Here is a 17582-nt window from a genome sequence, read left to right as displayed (position 1 = left end):
AGGCTAGCGCTCTACCACTTGAGCCACAGGGCCACTTCTGGCTTTTTTTCTTTTTGCTTATGTGGTGCTGAGGAATCGAACCCAGGGCCTCATGCATGCAAGGCAAGGGCTCTACCATTGAGCCACCTTCCCAGCCCAGATGTGTAGAAATATTCTAAAGCACACATTCTCATTTCTTAATAAACATCTAGAATTGAAGGAGAACAACCCATTTATGAGAAAAAGTCTTTTTTTCTTTTTTTTGGCCAGTCCTGGGGCTTGAACTCAGGGCCTAGGCACTGTCCCTGAGCTTCTTTTGCTCAAGGACAGCACTCTATCACTTGAGCCACAGCATAATTTCCGGCTTTTTCTTTTTATGTGGTACTGAGGAATTGAATCGAGGGCTTCATGCATGCTAGGCAATCACTAAGCCACCTTCCCAGCCCCAAACAGTCATTCTTAATTCCAAAGAATGATCATATCCAAACTTACCTATCAGTAGGTTCACCTTTGGCTAGCTTTTCAGCACATGCAATAGCTCCTTTGTGAAGCCAGCAATAGGTATCCACAGCTACTACCTGCCCTTTATACTTCCGCACATGGATAGGTTCAGAAGCTTCTTTGATGAACTGTAGCAATCCTTGTATCCCCATAGTGCCAAACTAACTGCATGATATGAAAGGGAAAATAGCAATATTTAAAGCAAAATATATTTACTAAAAAGTGTTACGCAGTTTAAATTACTACACAGAAACTTATTATTTAATCTAATACCAAATTACTACACAGAAACTGTTATTTAATCTAATATCAATGTCAGTTTCCATAGCCTAGATGTTATATTAATCATGAACACTACCTTAATGCCACCTAATAGTTGCTTAATGTATTTTTTTCAGCAATCTGATGTGTAACCATTGGTCCAAAGTGCTTTTACTTAGAATCATAATGTGTGCTTCAAGTTATCAACACAGGGATTCTACAAAAATTAGAATCTCCTCTTTCTTTGACAAGGCATAAGTTTAAAAAAAAATCTATGGGAGTGGGGAGCAAAGGAGGTACAGAAAGGGAGGGAGGGAGGGTGAACAAATGCAATTATGATGTTCAGTTATACTACGTGGAAAATGATCTATGTAACTTATGGGCAGGGATGGGGGGGTGAGAAACTGGGGGAAAGTAGAAGGGGTGACATTACCCCAAAAAAGAAATGTACTCATTACTTAACCCATGAAATGGTAGCCCCTCTGTACAACACCCTATTAATAAAATTATTGCATCAAAATGCCATCATACAAAGTTACACACACGTACAACCACAGAAATTTGTAGAAAAGCAAGTAGTTCAACTGACAATAAACAGAATCGCAGGAATGGACTTTTACTGTTTGAGGACTGAAATGTATTACCATCCAAGTAATGGATATTTTGCTAATACGAGGTGATAATGCCTCAGGACACTTTGAAAATCGATCCCAGAGACCTGGGAAACTGTTGCTGTGCAAAGTTCCAAGAAAAACGATTGGAAATCACAGGTTCAGAGGAACCAGTCTTACCCCTGGAGACACAACAGGAAGCACTGATGCTCAGGTCCAGCAGTTCTCAGGTTTCGGGGTTCACAAGTTTTCAACTCCCAGTGACAGTCACTAGTTCCAGAGGTGTAGGGGGTGGCTGGATTTTACACATGCAGGCAATTCGGATGCACGTGATCCTCAAGCCACAGTCCGAGAAAACCAATTAGTCCACTACCTTTGCGGATAATACACCTCCTAACAAGATATTCGTTCACGCTGAGGAAAATGGACATACTATGTGTTTGGTGAAACTTGGGTCCGTTTCTTCTAGGCCAACTAAATATTCTCGCGTAATTATCTCCTCTTCAGCACCGAAAGAGCGAGTGAGCGCCATGTGGCACAGATCAGCTCCAGGCGATCACTCGTAGGGACCACACACAGCAGCCACTTTCCAGCCGGGGATGCGCGGGGCGAGGGCGGCCCCAGCCGGGGATGCGCGGGGCGAGGCGGCACGCCGGGTCCAGACGCCGTGTTCCCTCGGGCCTGCAGCAACGAAAACGTGTGATCGTCACCCACCCTGCCAGTGTGAGCCTGCGGGTGGCAGCGAGCGGCCGGCTTCGGCGGGAAGGCGGGAGAAGTTCCCGCGGAATCACGTCCCGCACGGGGCCCTGGGGCTGGCGGCTGTCCCGCAGGCCGGGAGGACCGCGCCACTAGGCTCCCGTCCTCCCCGAGCCCCGGATTCTGCGCGTGGGGACACGCGACGGCGAGCGGGACCCCGCGGGGACCGGCGGGAGCCCCCTCTTCAGACCCCACACCCTTCGCTTTCCGGGAAGCCCTTTCTCCACACGATGGAGGGAGACCTCCCCCCTGAAAACAGCTCGCGACTTCCCTCACTCACTTGGGCCAGAGCAACCAGGCCGGAATCGCGGCGCCCAGGTACCTCCGAAGCGGCTCTGCACCCCAAAACGCCAAGTCCATTCAATTTGCGCGGGATCGCTGTGCCCCACCCACCGGAAGTGACGCCAACACGCACGCTGCGACGCCGATCTCTCTCTCTCTCTCTCCCACCCCTCATTCCCCCGTTCATCAGTTTTGAGCCTTCTGTGTCGCTAATTCTATTGCTTCCCGAGATAAGGCGTCGCTGTCGCTGCCTCTGTCCGCTAAAACCATTCGCAGTTCCGTGAAAAGCGGGAACGGTCCAGAAGAATGAGACTGGAGAAGGGAACCGGAAGTTGGAAGTGTGCCACTCTCCCTGAGCCTTCTGGGAATTGTAGTTCTCTGCAACCTCAGAGCTGGCAGCGTGAACAGCGCTGCAGCGCGGTTGTGTAGAGGTGATTTTTGTTGATTTAAACCTCTCCAGAGAGCCCCGCTGAAATCAGTGTCCAGGGCTGCTCACCCCTCACATTTCCACATTCTCTTTGAAATGATTATCATCTGTCGGTGCTTTATGTAGTAGTGCTGATTGTTTTACTTTTAAATAACCAAACAATAAAACGATCCTGTGGTGCCCACACTTTGGACACTTTGGACGTAAGTGGCCACTGGCAGTTTGCAGGGGGGCGAGGCGGCATGCGGAGAAGTTCTAACCTAAGGGAAAAACGAAATCATCGTGCCGACTTCACTCGCTTTTCATTTACTTTGTGTCAGTCCTGGGGCCTGAACTCAGCCTGGGCGCTGTCCCTCAGCTCTTCAGCTCAAGGCGAGCGCTCTACCACTGGAGCCACAGCGCCCCTGACAGTTTTCTCATGGTAAATTGGCCATGAGTCTCATGCACTTTCCTGCCCGGGCTTCCTTTGAACCGCGATCCTGAGATCTCAGGCTCCTGTGTAGCTAGGATTACAAGCGTGAGCCATCGGTTCATTTACTTTTTATTTTTTTTTAAATCACTAATGTTTTAAGCCATTTGAAAAAGACAAAGCTAGTCTTTGTATTTTGATCTTTGTAATACAAAGCTAGTCTCTCACTAGTTTTGCCATAAAAGACACCTCTGACTGTTGTTCAAAGACTGTTGTCCAGACAGCTATCATCTTTTTTCCCCTCCCAAGAACAGTTTCTTTTATCTATCCCCTAAGTTTCCAGGGAACAGAACGGCCCTTGTTCTCGGAGGAAAAGATGCTCCTTTCTTTCCTGAAAACTAACTGCAAAATTAAACACTCCTAGGAAAAGGAACTCTAAAGACACAAACCTTGAAACTTCTCCAGAATTACAGAGTCCAGAACAGCTAGTGATCTACATAAATGCTGCAAGCTGTGTGTGTGTATCAAAAAAGCAGCTCTGTGGACATTTGTAACTACCCAATTTCACATGCCTTCCCACAAATCCCTGTGTAAGTCTTGCGCTTGCACTTCGGAGACAAGATGGTCATTGTTGGTCAGGTCGTGCATCTTTGATTAGAAGTAAATCTTGTGGTCTTTCCCCAACAACTTGTCCTGAGTAACTGGCCTTCAAGTGGCAGGCAGGGAACAGGGTTTCATCGTTTCAGACCTTGCTCAATATCCTCTTTTCTTTGGAATGTTGTAGGGGGATAGAAATGGGACAGAATCTTAGACCAGATCTTGAGGTATGTTTAAAACTCAGAGGTCAACGGGAAGGATAATTTAAATTCAGTGCAAGGAGAGGAAGAGGAAAATATGAACACATTGTTAACCATGCTTTCTTTATTTTTTATTTTAAATACCTTTTTACATAGTTCTCTCAGGCTGCTTTTAAAGCCTTTTCACAATTTGCCCAAATCTATAGTGAAATATATTACCTTAAAATTGTTGGAAAACCTGCTAGTTTTGAAGAATATGTTTGAGGGGCCAGGGGAATCTCCCTAGCTGTAATCTTTGCATCTAAAATTAGAAAGGAGAACAGAAAAGTCATTTTTGAATGGCTCTTGGAAACCTCACCCTGTAGCAGCCTGGGGAAGACTCTAAGGAAGAGTGGGGGATTAGTTCCAAACTTCAATAGGATAAAGAGAACTTAAAGCAAGGGAAAATGTGCTTGTAGAGAAGCTGTTCTTAAAGTCACTAGCCTCCTCAATTCTAGTAATTGCTTTAATGCTTTGAGACATACAAAAATATATACCATATGTGGGAGTGTTGGGAATTCAGAGATTAAAAAAAAAATAAGGTCCCATTCCTGCTACTTCAAATCCATCATGAAACTTAATAAGCTATTGACTACATACACCCTGTATGTTTATTACCTTCCTTCCCAAATTTTCCCAACTAGCTTCTTGACTTCGGGTTTTGAAGGCCGAACTTTAAAAAGAAAATAATAGTTTAGAAAGTTCACTCACTCTAAATTTAAAATTACTTCCTAATTTTAAATAGTCTCTTTTTCTCATGCAGGAGTGCCAGTCCTGGGGCTTGAACTCTGGGTGCTGTTCCTGAGCAGTTTTTCTCAAGACTAAGCATTCTACCATTGGAACTATAGCTCTACTTCCAGGTTTTGGTGTTATCAGAGATAAGAGTCTTAAGGACTTTCAAACCCCCTCAGGTTTCGAGCTGTGATAATCAGATCTTAGACTGCTGAGTAAATAGGATTACAGATGTGAGCCACTGATGCTCAGTTGGTCTCTCCTAATTTTATTTTTATTTTTTCTGGTACTGGGGCTTGAATCTCAGAGTCTAGGTACTGTCACTGAGCTGCTTTTTCTCAAGGCTAGCACTTTGCCACTTGAGCCACAGCACCATTTCTGGATTTTTCTGAATAATTTATTGGAGATAAGAGTCTCATGGACTTTCTTGCATGGACTGGCTTCACCACTGGCCACCAGCACTCTGCTAGCCTCTCCTTTTTTTTTTTTTATCAGCTGAAAAGAGCAACTATCCTCTGTGTAATGTCTCTATATACTCACACTTCTGAAATATACAGCTGGTAACAAAATTTACATTTTAGAGAAACTACCATAATTATGTGACACTTATGTGGGACTTTTTACATTATTATTATTATTATTGTTATTTTTTTGCCGGTGTGGGGCCTGAATTCTGGGCCTGGGCGCTGTCCCTGAGCTCTTCAGCTCAAGGCTAACTCTGCCACTTGAGCCACAGCACCACTTCCAGCTTTTTATTTATGTGGTGCCGAGGAATAGAACCCAGGGTCTCATGCATGCAAGGCAAGCACTCTACCATTGAGCCACCTTCCCAGCCCTTATGTGGGACTTAATATCACCATTAACATCATCTATCTATCTAAATAACAAGTTTTATTATGGCAGCCCTGAATTATAACACTTAATGTTTCCAGTTTGTTACCTTTCACATACTGAATATTTAACAGTCATATCAGTGAAGTCTTTACATTCTTATCCTAGTTTTACAAGTGAAACAAAGGGAAGTGTGAAAAGATTTGAACTCAATGTGGCTTGGCTCCAAAGTCTGTGCTTTGAACTACTAGGCACAGTTACCAGTTAGAGATAGAAATGTGTCATTAATATGTTCAAAGTTATCTGTTTACTGTTCTCTTCCATAATGATATGTTTTTTAAAACATAATTTTAGAAGAGGAAAGAAACGAACAACTTTTATTTAGAATCTGACATGTCTTTTTCCCCCTCGTGCATTTCTTAAAATAGTTCGAGAAGATAGCTATCAGTGCCCCATTTACAGAAGAAAAACTGAAGCAGAGAGAAATAGGATATCTTGTTATGAACCTAAGGATATTTCAGGATGCGATACAAGTGTGATTCAAACTACATCTGTCTGTCCAAAAGCCTGTGTTCTTCACTGTGACACGGGGGACTGATATTACCCAGGGAATCCTGAGTATCTCAGGAGAAGGAGGAGCACAGATTTCCAGTTTTTGGAAGGCTGAAATGGGACTGTGGAATTAGGAAGACAAGGACACAATTCCAGTGGCGACCTGAGATTCTTCTGTAGCACTGGACCACTTTTACTCAACATTCTATCAGAGAAATATGTACATATTATTAAGAGAACCCATAATCATTTTTCTTTTTCATTCATATGTAGAATTCAATATGTAAATGGCAATTTATTCCTTCTACTATTGATAGAGCTCTGAGTTGCTCTCTGGTTGTGTGCATATGTGCCCATCCTGGGGCTTGAACTCAAGCCTGGTTGCTATCCCTGAGTTTTTTTTGCTCAAGGCTAGCGGCTCTACCATTTGAGCCACAGCTCCACTTCCTACTTTTTTGGTAGTTAACTGGAAATAAGAATTCCACAGTTTTTCCTGCCAGGATGACTTAGAACCATAATCCTCAGATCTCAGTCTCCGGAGTAGCTATGATTACAATTGGGAAAATGTAGGAGAAAGGAAAAGGAATAGGCCAGACTCGACCATCAACAGATGAGGACTTTTATTGAGGAACAGCAAGGGGCACAGGTTTGGAGGGTTTGGAGGTTGTGCCAGCGAGTTGGAACAGGAGCTGGGTTTTTATATAAGGTCTGAGTAAGGAAGCAGGGGTTAATGAAAGGGTGCTGGGTTAAGGGAGATGGGGGCTTTTCAGTTGGGCCCACAATGGGATGTTTACAGCTGGGCTTAGGTGGATTGCTCTGCCAGCACATCAAACAAGTTTGCACATACCTAAGATTTTGCCTGGCATCTGTATGGGCTTGGGACAACAGGGTGGGGGATCAATCTTCCATATTCCATCTTTAGATACATAAAATGACCCGGCCAAGAGGGGAGAGGCAAGTCCTTCATATAGGATCTTTGGATACATTAAAAGAATCGGGCTGAGAAGGGAATAACATGGAGTTATGAGAACAACGCAGATTCCCATAATTTGGAACCCTAAAGGAGTATAAAAAGAGGAGGGACATCCGTGGTCTTTTCTGGCTACTTCCTGCTGGCACGGGGGCACCGAGGAGTTACTGGGGCTGTGGTCATCTGGGTCCAGATCTGCACTGGGCAGAGTAGAGTGGTATAAGTGAAGCCTATGGTTGTCTGCAGTCATAGGATGGCCTTGACTTGCTCCCAGGTCATGAGTGAGAGTTATTATCCTGTTAAAGAGACTCTTGGGAAAGGTGAGCTCAAGCAAAAGGCTGACAAGGTGGCAGGACGGGTTGATATCAATGCCCATCCTGAGCACATGCCAGAAAAGTTCCATTTGTAGCACAATCCCTGTTGTGGCCTATTACAGGGAAGGAAGAATAACTGGACTAGGGGCAGGAAAGGGGGTGGGGTTTTGCCTGGCATCTGTATGCTCCTGGGAGAATAGAGTGGGGAATCAATCCTTCCTATTCCATCTTTAGATACATAAAATGGTTGGGCCAAGAGGGGAGAGGCAAATCCTTCAGTTACAGGCATGAGCTACCAACACCTTGCTTGCTTCCAGATTTTGCCTACTATTAATAATGTATCTGCTTTCTAATCCTAGTCTTCCAAGCTCACTTAACGTGAGCTTACTGCAGATGAGGACAGGTTTTCTGTTATCATAGCCAAGTGTAATAATCTGTTTTCTATTGCTTTAGAAAAACACGTAGGTCTGAGTAACTTATAAAGAAAAGTTTTCTTATCCCACAATTTTGGAAATGCAATACCATGTTGCCTGTTTCTCTGTGGCCCCAAGGAGGTCCTTTTAGTTACATTACACTATGGCAGATGAGATCATGGCTGGAGTACATTCAAGAGGGAGAGATCACATAGACAGAAAGCCAGAGAGTAGAGAGTGGCCTGTCTTGTTCTTCTGCAACAAATCACTGTCACTGGAACTAGCTGGGACAACACAAGAACTACATTATTCCCTACCCATGGCAGCACCCATAATGACTTAGATTAAACTCTACCTTTTAAAGGTTCCACGACTTCTTGAACACCTCCACACTGGAAAATAAGCTTCCCACACATGATTCCAACCTCACCCACATCATAGCTTTAGGCTCATTCTGCATCCTTACATGAGATCGTTAATAAATTGAGCATTCCTGACTTAGTGGCCCAGGCTCAGAAACCACTGTGCCTCTTAATGACTTTCAGTAAGAACCCAACTCTTTTGTGTTTATTTTCTTTATAATACAAATCTTCCATGGCTGGAGACAATTTACCCATCTCCATGCTTTCAATTTGTATTTGGTTTTGTTCTGATAAAGAGAATTAAAATGTAAAAGTTCACATTGTGCTAGTCATTTTTTTTCCTGGAGAGTTTTGCAAATAACCACAAGCACAAAGCAGATACTGTTGTTTTGATTTTCATGAGAAAACGTGACTTGCAATAGGGCATCCGGGTAGTATTTCCAAGGTGGTAAGCTGGTAGAGGACATTCATTCAGTAGATAGCCAGAAGGGACAATTGTATTGAAAACTCAGTGAAACAGAACCTGGAACGATTGAACAAACATCAATACATCAACAGAGCAAGGAAAATAGCCAGTAACAGAACGCTTAGAGGGGAGAAATCCAAGATGGAAAGGCCATGCTGCAAAAAGAGTCACATTGATTAGAAGGCAAAGAGTGGTCCTTGTGTGGTAAGTGCCAATTTCTGCAGGCAGCAGCTGCTCTCAGAGTGACACAGTAATGACTTTCTGTCCACTTATTGGTCTATCAGCCTCCTGGGGACTCAGTCAGCAAGCAGTTCTATTTTCAGAAGCAGAGAATAAACACATGCCTTAATCCTATCATTGAAACCTAATGAATATTTTCACCAAAACATCTGTGGCCAGTTTTTCCACAGTTCTGTGAACTCCTGTGCAAAGCTATATCTGTGAGTTTTATCTTTTTTGTTTGTTTACCAATACACTTGGTTAACAGTTTAAAATCTGAACAAATATTGGTTGGATTTTTATGTGAGTTACACTACTTGCTAGATATTAATTTACTGGCTTTAATAAAGGGTTTTATATCTATTATTTTTGTTTCTTTATCTGAAAATTGGTCCTAACTGGACTGCTTCATATAGTGGAAAAGATTCAGTGAGGTCATATATATTAAGGGTGTATTAGAATGTCTAGATGCTGACACTTGGTATTAACTTAATTTTTTAATAAAAATTCTATAATACTTAGCTGTGCATAGTGATCTATAGTTTGTGGAGAGCTTTTACCTTTTCTTCTGTTCTTTACAATGATCTAGTATGGGAGGTACGTTTGCCCTTCATTACAAGGATGAAGACTTTCCTCCAGGATCACCTATTACAGTAGAGCACTAGTAGAGCCATCCTTAGATTATTGTCCTTTTTGCAATTTTATGCTATGTCATGATAAAAACAAAATCACTAATGTGTTTGTAGTTGATTTGGTAGCCTTCACTCCTAAGGGAAAAATTAAAAGGAAAACTGATCTTGTTCTACAGTTCTTCAACCTGAGCCCATGGTTTTCTTCAAAAAGGACTCTAAACAATTGGAACATAAGAAATTAAAATTATGCTATGCATGTTGCCATCCATTCCTGAAAGAAGGTGGGTTTGGGGAAGCATTAGAGGCATGGTTCAGATGCCAGCCAATTAGTCAATGAGTGAAAGCATCAGAGAGCAAAATTGAGTCCTGGTCTAGGGGACACACACACACACACACACACACACACACACACACACACAGAGTTTCTGGGGTGGAAAAGGATATTTGATTCCCTAAAGGAGCTAAATATTACCGATCAGAAAAAAAATCCTTGGTTGTAATTAAAAATGAAAAAAGATAAAAATAAAAAGAGATCAAACTTAGGCTTTTACAAAAAAATTCCTTACTCCAGTTATGGATAGAATTAAGTTTCCTTTTAAAAATATAAGGGACTCCAGAGCCCTGGTACTTTAGGATATGGCCTTATTTGGAAAGGGGTCTTCACAGAGATGTTCCACTTCAAATGAGGTCACTAATAGGTGAATGTCCTCACACAAAGGGGAGACTTGGACATAGGACAGATGATGTGCAGACAGAGGGAGAAGATGACCCTCTATAACAAAGGAGAAAGGTGCAGAGTAGAACCTTCCTTCGTCTTTGCCTTTGAAAAGAACCAGCCCTGCGGACACCTGGGTTTCAAACTTCTAGCATCAGAATTGAAGCAATAAATTCGTATTGCTTAAGCCTATTAGTTTGTGGTACTTTAGTAGAGCAGCCTTAACAAACAAGGTAGCCTGGTGAACCCAAGAAGTTCAGGAATAGCTTCAGGATTTTGGCATGGATGGATCCAAGAGAGTAAAGTGCTATCATTAAGATATGATATGTAACTTTCATGCTGGTATCTTACCATATTTCATTAATGCTAGAATGCATATTTCCATTTCTTTTTGATATGTTTGAAAACAAGATATAACTTGCGATTTCTGCTAACATTTCATCATAAAGTAACAGTATGTCTTGCAGTGAATGGCCTTAGGAAAGTCTAGGAAGGAACAGTCACAGTTATACTATTCATGTGTATAGTCTTTCATTCTCAGAGCTTAATGTCTGACTTAATGTCGAACTTACTTCTTGATCTCAGTGGAACAAGACAGCCATTGCCTACTATTTCAGCAAAAGGCTCTAAGCTAATGTTGACTGGATATAACCAGTCTGGCTTTGGGCATCCAGCTGTAGAAAGCAGGTTTAGAGCTGCTAAATTATAAGTCACCAAAAGGAAAAGGAGTGCCCTTACTAGAACAAGGAGGCTTAATGCTTGCGAAGACTGTGTCACTTCATGTACCTAACTATGCTAGGTATTGTCACATGACCACCACTACAACTCTGTGGACAGGAAGCATTGATCTGTTACTTTCACCAGCAAGCCAATGGAAGCTCTGTTCTGTGGGCAGAACTGAACATTACCAGGTAGGTTGAATGCTTACAATGAGCAGGACACTTCTTAAAGAATGAAAATATAGGAATATGGTCAGCCATGTGCCTTACGTGCTCAAAGCCAAGTCAGGAGACACATCCAAAGCTCCCAACAGCTCACTACAAAACAGAAAACATAGAATATAGTACCACCATGAGAATGAAACCTATTTTGTCAGCAATCAGGTCCTAGAATGGAATGAGGATCGATTGGAAAAGTTTTTTTTTTCATATGCCTTAAAAACAAAAGAACAAACAAAAACTTCTAGAAGGTTGCAATATCAGAGCTCTGGGAAACAGTGATGTTGCTAAGCCTTGCAAAGATCTGGTGTATGGAAAATATTTATTGAATTCTTACTGAGTAAGTGATTGAAAGCTGTAGGTCCTTGGCCCTGAGCTCAGTCATTTCCAAGGTCAGCCCTGATGTCTTGCTCATTGTCACCACATTTGCAGACTGAAGGAGCCGGCCCTGAAGTGTGAGATGAGTAGTGTCCTTCACTTTGAACCTCCGACATCCCTCTGGCCTTTATTTAAAAAGCAGTTTCCTTATGAAACTACTCACCATATTAAAAGGAATTTGTTTGTGAAGCATTTATTTAGCCTTCAAAAGTTATTACTAGGAGGCTTCATATAGCTCACTATGGCTCTGCTTGATTAAACTGAACAAACAAAAATGTAATAATTTTTATTAAATATACAGGTTTTCAGAAATCTTTGTGTCCCACCTCAGAAGGATGTCTATATCTATCTGTATATTTAGATGGCTCTATATGTATGAAGATATATATGAACATAGATCTATTGTTTATCTCTTCATATATCTATCTCTACGTACCTAGGTATATCTATGTATACATAGATCGCCTTGCTTGGCTTGCGTGCTCAGCTAGCACTGTGCTACATGAGCCAAATCTCCACACAAGCTTTTTTTGGTTATTTTGGAGATGAACTCTCATGGACTACTGCCTGGGCTGGCTTCAAACTCCTTTCAGATCTTCTCCTGTGGAGTAGCTAAGAATACAAGCATAAACCATGAGTGCTTTGAAATATTCCCTCTCTCTCTCTCTCTCTCTCTCTCTCTCTCTCTTGATGGGTTATAGGGTTTGAAGCTAGAGCCTGGTCATTGTCCCTGAGCTCTTTCACTCAAAGCTAGTGCTCCATCACTTTGAGCCACAGCACCATTTCTGGTGTTCTGGTGGTTAATTGGAGATAGAGGTCTCACAGACTTTCCTGCTCAGGATGGCTTTGAACCATGATCATCAGATCTCAGCCTCCTGAGTAGCTAGGATTATAGGCATGAGCCACCTGTGCCTGGCCTCTACTCATTTTTGATTATTAAGTTTTAATTCAAGACAAGTAAGGATAGCGAACTTGTTCTTACATCCATGCCCTACTATGCCTCCTTACTCTTCTTCCCCTTTCTTTCCTTCTGGAATCTTTTTTTTTTCTACCTGTAATGTACATTACTTTCTGATGTTCATTGGCCTTGTTAGGATGCTTGTCTACCAGTGTGGCTGCTACATTAAATGTCTTACTTTTCAGATTTTTATAGGATTTCTATGTCTTTTGTACATACATCATCAACTGGCTTCTTTAGGATGAGACATTTCTGTTCACTGCAAACTAAATGATTAGTCATATAGGGTGTCTGTCTCCAGCAGGCCAGAATTTATGTTTCCATATAAAAATTCCTATAAGACTATAGAATCTGTGAAAGGCATAGATTTTCTGGGTTTGTATAACCCAATTATGACTATCTGTATATCATTTTATCTTTTTAAAAAAGTCTTTGTAGTACTGGGATTTGAACTCAGGGTGTCACATTTGCTAAGCAGGCATTCTACCACTTGAGCCACTCTGCCAGTCTCTATCTATCTATCTATCTATCTATCTATCTATCTATCTATCTATCTATCTATCTATCTACCTACCTACCTATCTATCTGTCTGTCTGTCTGTCTGTCTGTCTGTCTGTCTGTCTGTCTGTCTGTCTGTCTGTCTGTCTATCTATCATCTTCTATTTATTTTGTGGTGGTACTCCTTGGCCTGTCCCTGTGCTTCTTTTGCTCAAGGTTAGCACATGGGCCACAGCTCTACTTCTGGCTTTTTTTTTTTTTTTTTTTTTTTTTGTGGCGGGGATGGTGGAGTTAATTGGAGATAAGCATTTCAAGGACTTTCCTGCCCTGGCTGGCTTTTGAACCACAACCCTCAGATTATTACAGGGCTGAGACACTGGCATTTGGGGTTGACCTAGTTATTAAGACAGAGTCTTTATGTCCAGGCTGACCTTAACTACGATCTGCCTATGCTTATTCTCCTGTGCTTATGTTGTAGGAATGACAGGACCCAACCACTTCGCCCAGACACTGATTAAGATGAAGTATTGTGAATTTTTATGTCTGGGTTGGCCCAGATCTCTATCTCCCAACTAGTTATAATTAAAGGCTTGAGGCATTATACCTGGCTCGTTTCATCTTCATAAGCACATCCTCAACAGCTCTTCAAAGGATATAGTAACATTGTAGATACTCAGCTGCATCTGGTAGTGATACTGCTGAATTACTGCTATGCAGATACCTGGAAATGATCACAACTACCTAGAAAGCCCCTTTGTATGAAAACTGGGGTTCCATAAAGCAATTCTGCTCTTGAGAAAAGACAGCTATTTTCTTCATAAATTTCTTCTGTGGGAATAATTTTGAAATAGAACAAATACAGAACAGACAATCACTGGGTTTGTTTTGCTTGCATGTCATTACCCTCAAAACAATCTAGTAGCTGTGGTGGAGTCCTGCTTCCATCCTTCCCTCCATATATTTTGTAACGTTGTGACTTCTTTGTTCATTTTTAAATTTTGTTATTGTCATTGTTGTTATGTTATTATGTACAGAGGGGTCAAAGTTACATAATTCAGGTAAAGACTTTTTGGACAATGTCACCCCTTAAAGATGTGCCTTCTAATGAGCAATGAATACAAATGCCTTTAGCAATGCCTTGTCATCCTTAGGAAGCATTTCTTAGAAAAATGCCACATCTTTCCTTCTCAGATTACGCATTCATTGCAGGTCACGATGTCCCCATACCTCTAAATCAATATGTGTTTTCTAATTATAGTACACATAGAGTTTGTAGACCTTAGAAAATAGAAATGCATAGAGAAGAAATAAAGAAGCAATGCTCAGCAGTACTGCTATTCAGATAACACTACTATTCAGATAACTAGAATTATCACCTTACAGATTTTCTGGCTGTGTCTTGAATGTGTGTATATAAATTTATTTTAATAACTTTGGCTTTATATAGAAACATGATATTCATAAATGAATTGTACTTTTTTCCCCTACGTGAGCATTTTCCCATGCATCAGATATTCTTTGAACATGTCACCAGTGTGTCTCTTTGTCATGGATATTTTAAAATAATTGAACTTTTTCACCTGCTGTTGACAATTAGTTTGTTTTGATTTTTCTTGTAAATGGTCGACATAGTCTATCCTCTTACCCAACAACCCACTTAAATTCCTGGAAGAGGAATCGCAGACTAAGAGAGTTCTTGTAACTATCTCTTTAATATTCTTGACATATACTGACAGATCGCCCCTTGAGAAAGGATTATTAATTTAAACTACCAGCACTGTAGGGGAGTATCTTTCAATGAGGAGCCAAAAAACAAGATTTGCCTCTTTGCAGGAACATGATCAGCTTCTCCATCTCTTTCCCTGCATTTGCATATGCAAGCCTCCTAGATATTCAATGCCTAGCCTTTGGCTTACATGAGCTGTTGCTAAATGAGTATTAGTGGGAAGCCTGCATTTTTTTTTACTTGCATAAATCAAATGGGTATAATGTTTAGTTCTGCTTCTTGTTTTCACTTAGCCTAATCCACAAGATTCATATGTACATCTAATACTTCCTTGGCTGCTAAGTGCTTCAAGCTGAGTACCTCCAACACATTTTGGCCAGGCATGCCTGCAGTCAGGGTTACCCATATCTCCAGCGATCCTCTCCACCCTGCCATTGCAAATGATGCCACCACAAATATCCTCCTGAACACCCCACAAGCTTCTGGGGAGGAATTTTTGTTGTTGTTTCTTGGAATAAATACACACGTATACACACATACACATATACACATACACATTCATACACAGGACACACCACAAAAATGCTAGTTTATACTTAATTTGGCTAAACTGGCCAATTAGTCTTCAAATTACTCTACGATAAATTCCCACAGCAATGAGAGAGAGGTCCTAAGTCATTATATCCCTCCCATACTCATTGGCTATACTAATAGATGAAAGAGATTCTTTCCTTTCCTTTCCTTTCCTTTCCTTCCTTCCAACCTTTTCTAGTACTGGGGTTGAACTCAAGGATTTGTTTTGCTTGGCTTATTTGTTTAGTTGGTGGTACTCTACCACTTGAGCTATGCCTCCAGCCCTGCCTTTTCTTGTTTATATTGGAAATGGAGTTTCATGGGCTTTTCTGCCTGGGCTGGCCTCAAAGTATAGCTAGGATTACAGATGTGAGCCACTGGTGCCAGGCATTTCATTGTAGACAAATTTTGTACACCAGATTTTGGAATAAGTTTATGTTATGTTGCCTAAAAGAAAACTGGAAGTTTAAGTGAAATTGTGTTGGGTTTAGATGAATCTAGTTTAACTATTTACTTATATAACCATCTGTGTTCTTTATCCTTTATTTTCCCCCTAAAGATCTTGTATATTTTAGTTAGATCAAATTCTTCATTGCTTTACTGCTACAGATTGTAACTTCTTTGATTTTGTAATAGGTTGTTTCTACTAGAGAATGCTGTGATTTTTGCAAGTTTATCCTGTATATGAAAACCCTGTGAAAATGTATTAATTCTTACTTTAGGTAAGAATTTTTTTTTTTGGTAGGTCATGGGGCTTGAACTCTGGGCTTGGGCACTGTCCCTGTGCTCTTCAGCTCAAGGCGAGCAACTTACTGCTTGATCCACAGCACCACTTCCGGTTTTTTAGTGGTTTATTGGAGATAAGAGTCTCATGGACTTTCCTGCCGGGGCTGGCTTTGAACTGAGTAGCTAGAATTACAGGCATGAGTCACTGGCGCCTGGCTTAGGTTTTTTTGTTTTTGTTTTTTAAAAACTCTCTCTATATAAAGAATGTTCACTATTTGCTTTTTTTCCAATTCATCATTTGATATTTTTGTCTGTGATGTGTGTGTGTGTGTGTGTGTGTGTGTGTGTGTGTATGCGTGTGTTTGAACTCAGGGAATGAATGCTATCCCTGCACATTTTTACTCAAGGCTAGAACTCTATACCTTGAGCCAGGGTTCCACTTCCAGCTTTTTTGGGGGTGGGCATTAATTGGAATTAAGAGTCTCACAGACTTTCCTGCCTTGGCTGGCATCAATGATCCTCAGATCTCAGCTCCTGAGTAGCTAAGAATACAGGAGCCACTGGCACCTGGCTGTCTGTGGCTTAAAAATTGTGTTTTAAATTTGTTAAGGAGTCAATTCTATTAGTATTTGTGTGTGATTTCATCCAGTGCATCCAGTCTGTCACACTTGTTTTTGTCTTCACCAAATATCTCCTTTACCCGTACAGCTCAGAACACCTGGAGTCAAGCCGAAGTTCTCAGAATGAGCCTTGTTACTTTTGATCCATCAACGCTTGCTTGGAGGAAACAGATGCACCTTTGAAAAAGAAAATGCCCCACAGAAAATAATCAATTTCCACTTGAATTAGGTACTGTAGAATGATACAATAGAAACGCTGCCTCAGAATCTGGACAAAAAGATGGGACCATTTTAAAGGCAGGAAGTTATATACAGAGGATTTCAAATTATTTGTTAGTGGAAAATAATAGTAGGAAATACAAATAAAAGTTAACAAGTTAAAAAAATTCAAGCTAGAATAAATGATGAGCTGATATGGAAATATTTTTAAAAAACCAGTTTCTAGTCAAAATCCACTCAGCCTTAGCAAATAGGGAGATAACCAAATCCAGCAATCATGACCTTTTTTCTTTTCTCTTTCTTTGCTCTGAAAGGCCAGGAGGGGGCGCTACGTGCATCTCACATCTATAGGTGAAAACAATCCTGAAACTGAAAACAAAACAACCCCCAAACAATCCAGTTGTTTTTATCCAAATGAGGCCACCTTTAAGAAAAAGCTTACCCTAAAAGGCCTTGCTGGCCCCACGCAATTATTGGAAGATGATTCCTCTCTGAATCTTCACTGGCAATCTTAAAACTTCGTGAAAAACAAGAAAGAAGGGAAGGAGGGAGAAACAGAGAGAGAGGGGGGTCAGGCCACTTAGCAAGGCTACAATTCTCTTACCTATGAAAACACAAAAGGACAGATAAAAACAGACCTTTGCATGTAGATGGCATATTATTTTTAAGCCAGAGGG

General features: G+C 41.2%; 2 protein-coding genes across 2 annotated transcripts in view; both read right to left on the bottom strand.

Annotated features, from left to right (window-relative positions):
* Exo1 (exonuclease 1) overlaps positions 1-1627 on the bottom strand; it is a 40095-nt gene extending 38468 nt beyond the window's left edge. The window contains exons 1-2 of the mRNA XM_013021760.1: positions 1533-1627; positions 472-645 (exon numbers count right to left, since the gene is read on the bottom strand). Of these exons, the coding sequence (XP_012877214.1) occupies positions 472-632 (161 nt within the window). The 5' untranslated portion in view covers positions 633-645; positions 1533-1627. The remainder of the gene's footprint in view (positions 1-471; positions 646-1532) is intronic.
* Positions 1628-2576: 949 nt separating this feature from the next.
* Wdr64 (WD repeat domain 64) overlaps positions 2577-17582 on the bottom strand; it is a 151008-nt gene continuing 136002 nt past the window's right edge. Inside the window, exons 28-29 of the mRNA XM_013021734.1 lie at positions 3005-3077; positions 2577-2702 (exon numbers count right to left, since the gene is read on the bottom strand). Coding sequence (XP_012877188.1) covers positions 2577-2702; positions 3005-3077 — 199 coding nt within the window. The remainder of the gene's footprint in view (positions 2703-3004; positions 3078-17582) is intronic.

This window comes from Dipodomys ordii, unplaced genomic scaffold, assembly GCF_000151885.1.
Source record: "Dipodomys ordii isolate 6190 unplaced genomic scaffold, Dord_2.0 Scaffold57, whole genome shotgun sequence".
Taxonomy (NCBI): Eukaryota; Metazoa; Chordata; class Mammalia; order Rodentia; family Heteromyidae; genus Dipodomys; species Dipodomys ordii.
The sequence above is the reverse complement of the archived record's forward strand: the minus strand, read 5'-3'. Positions and strand labels throughout refer to the sequence as shown.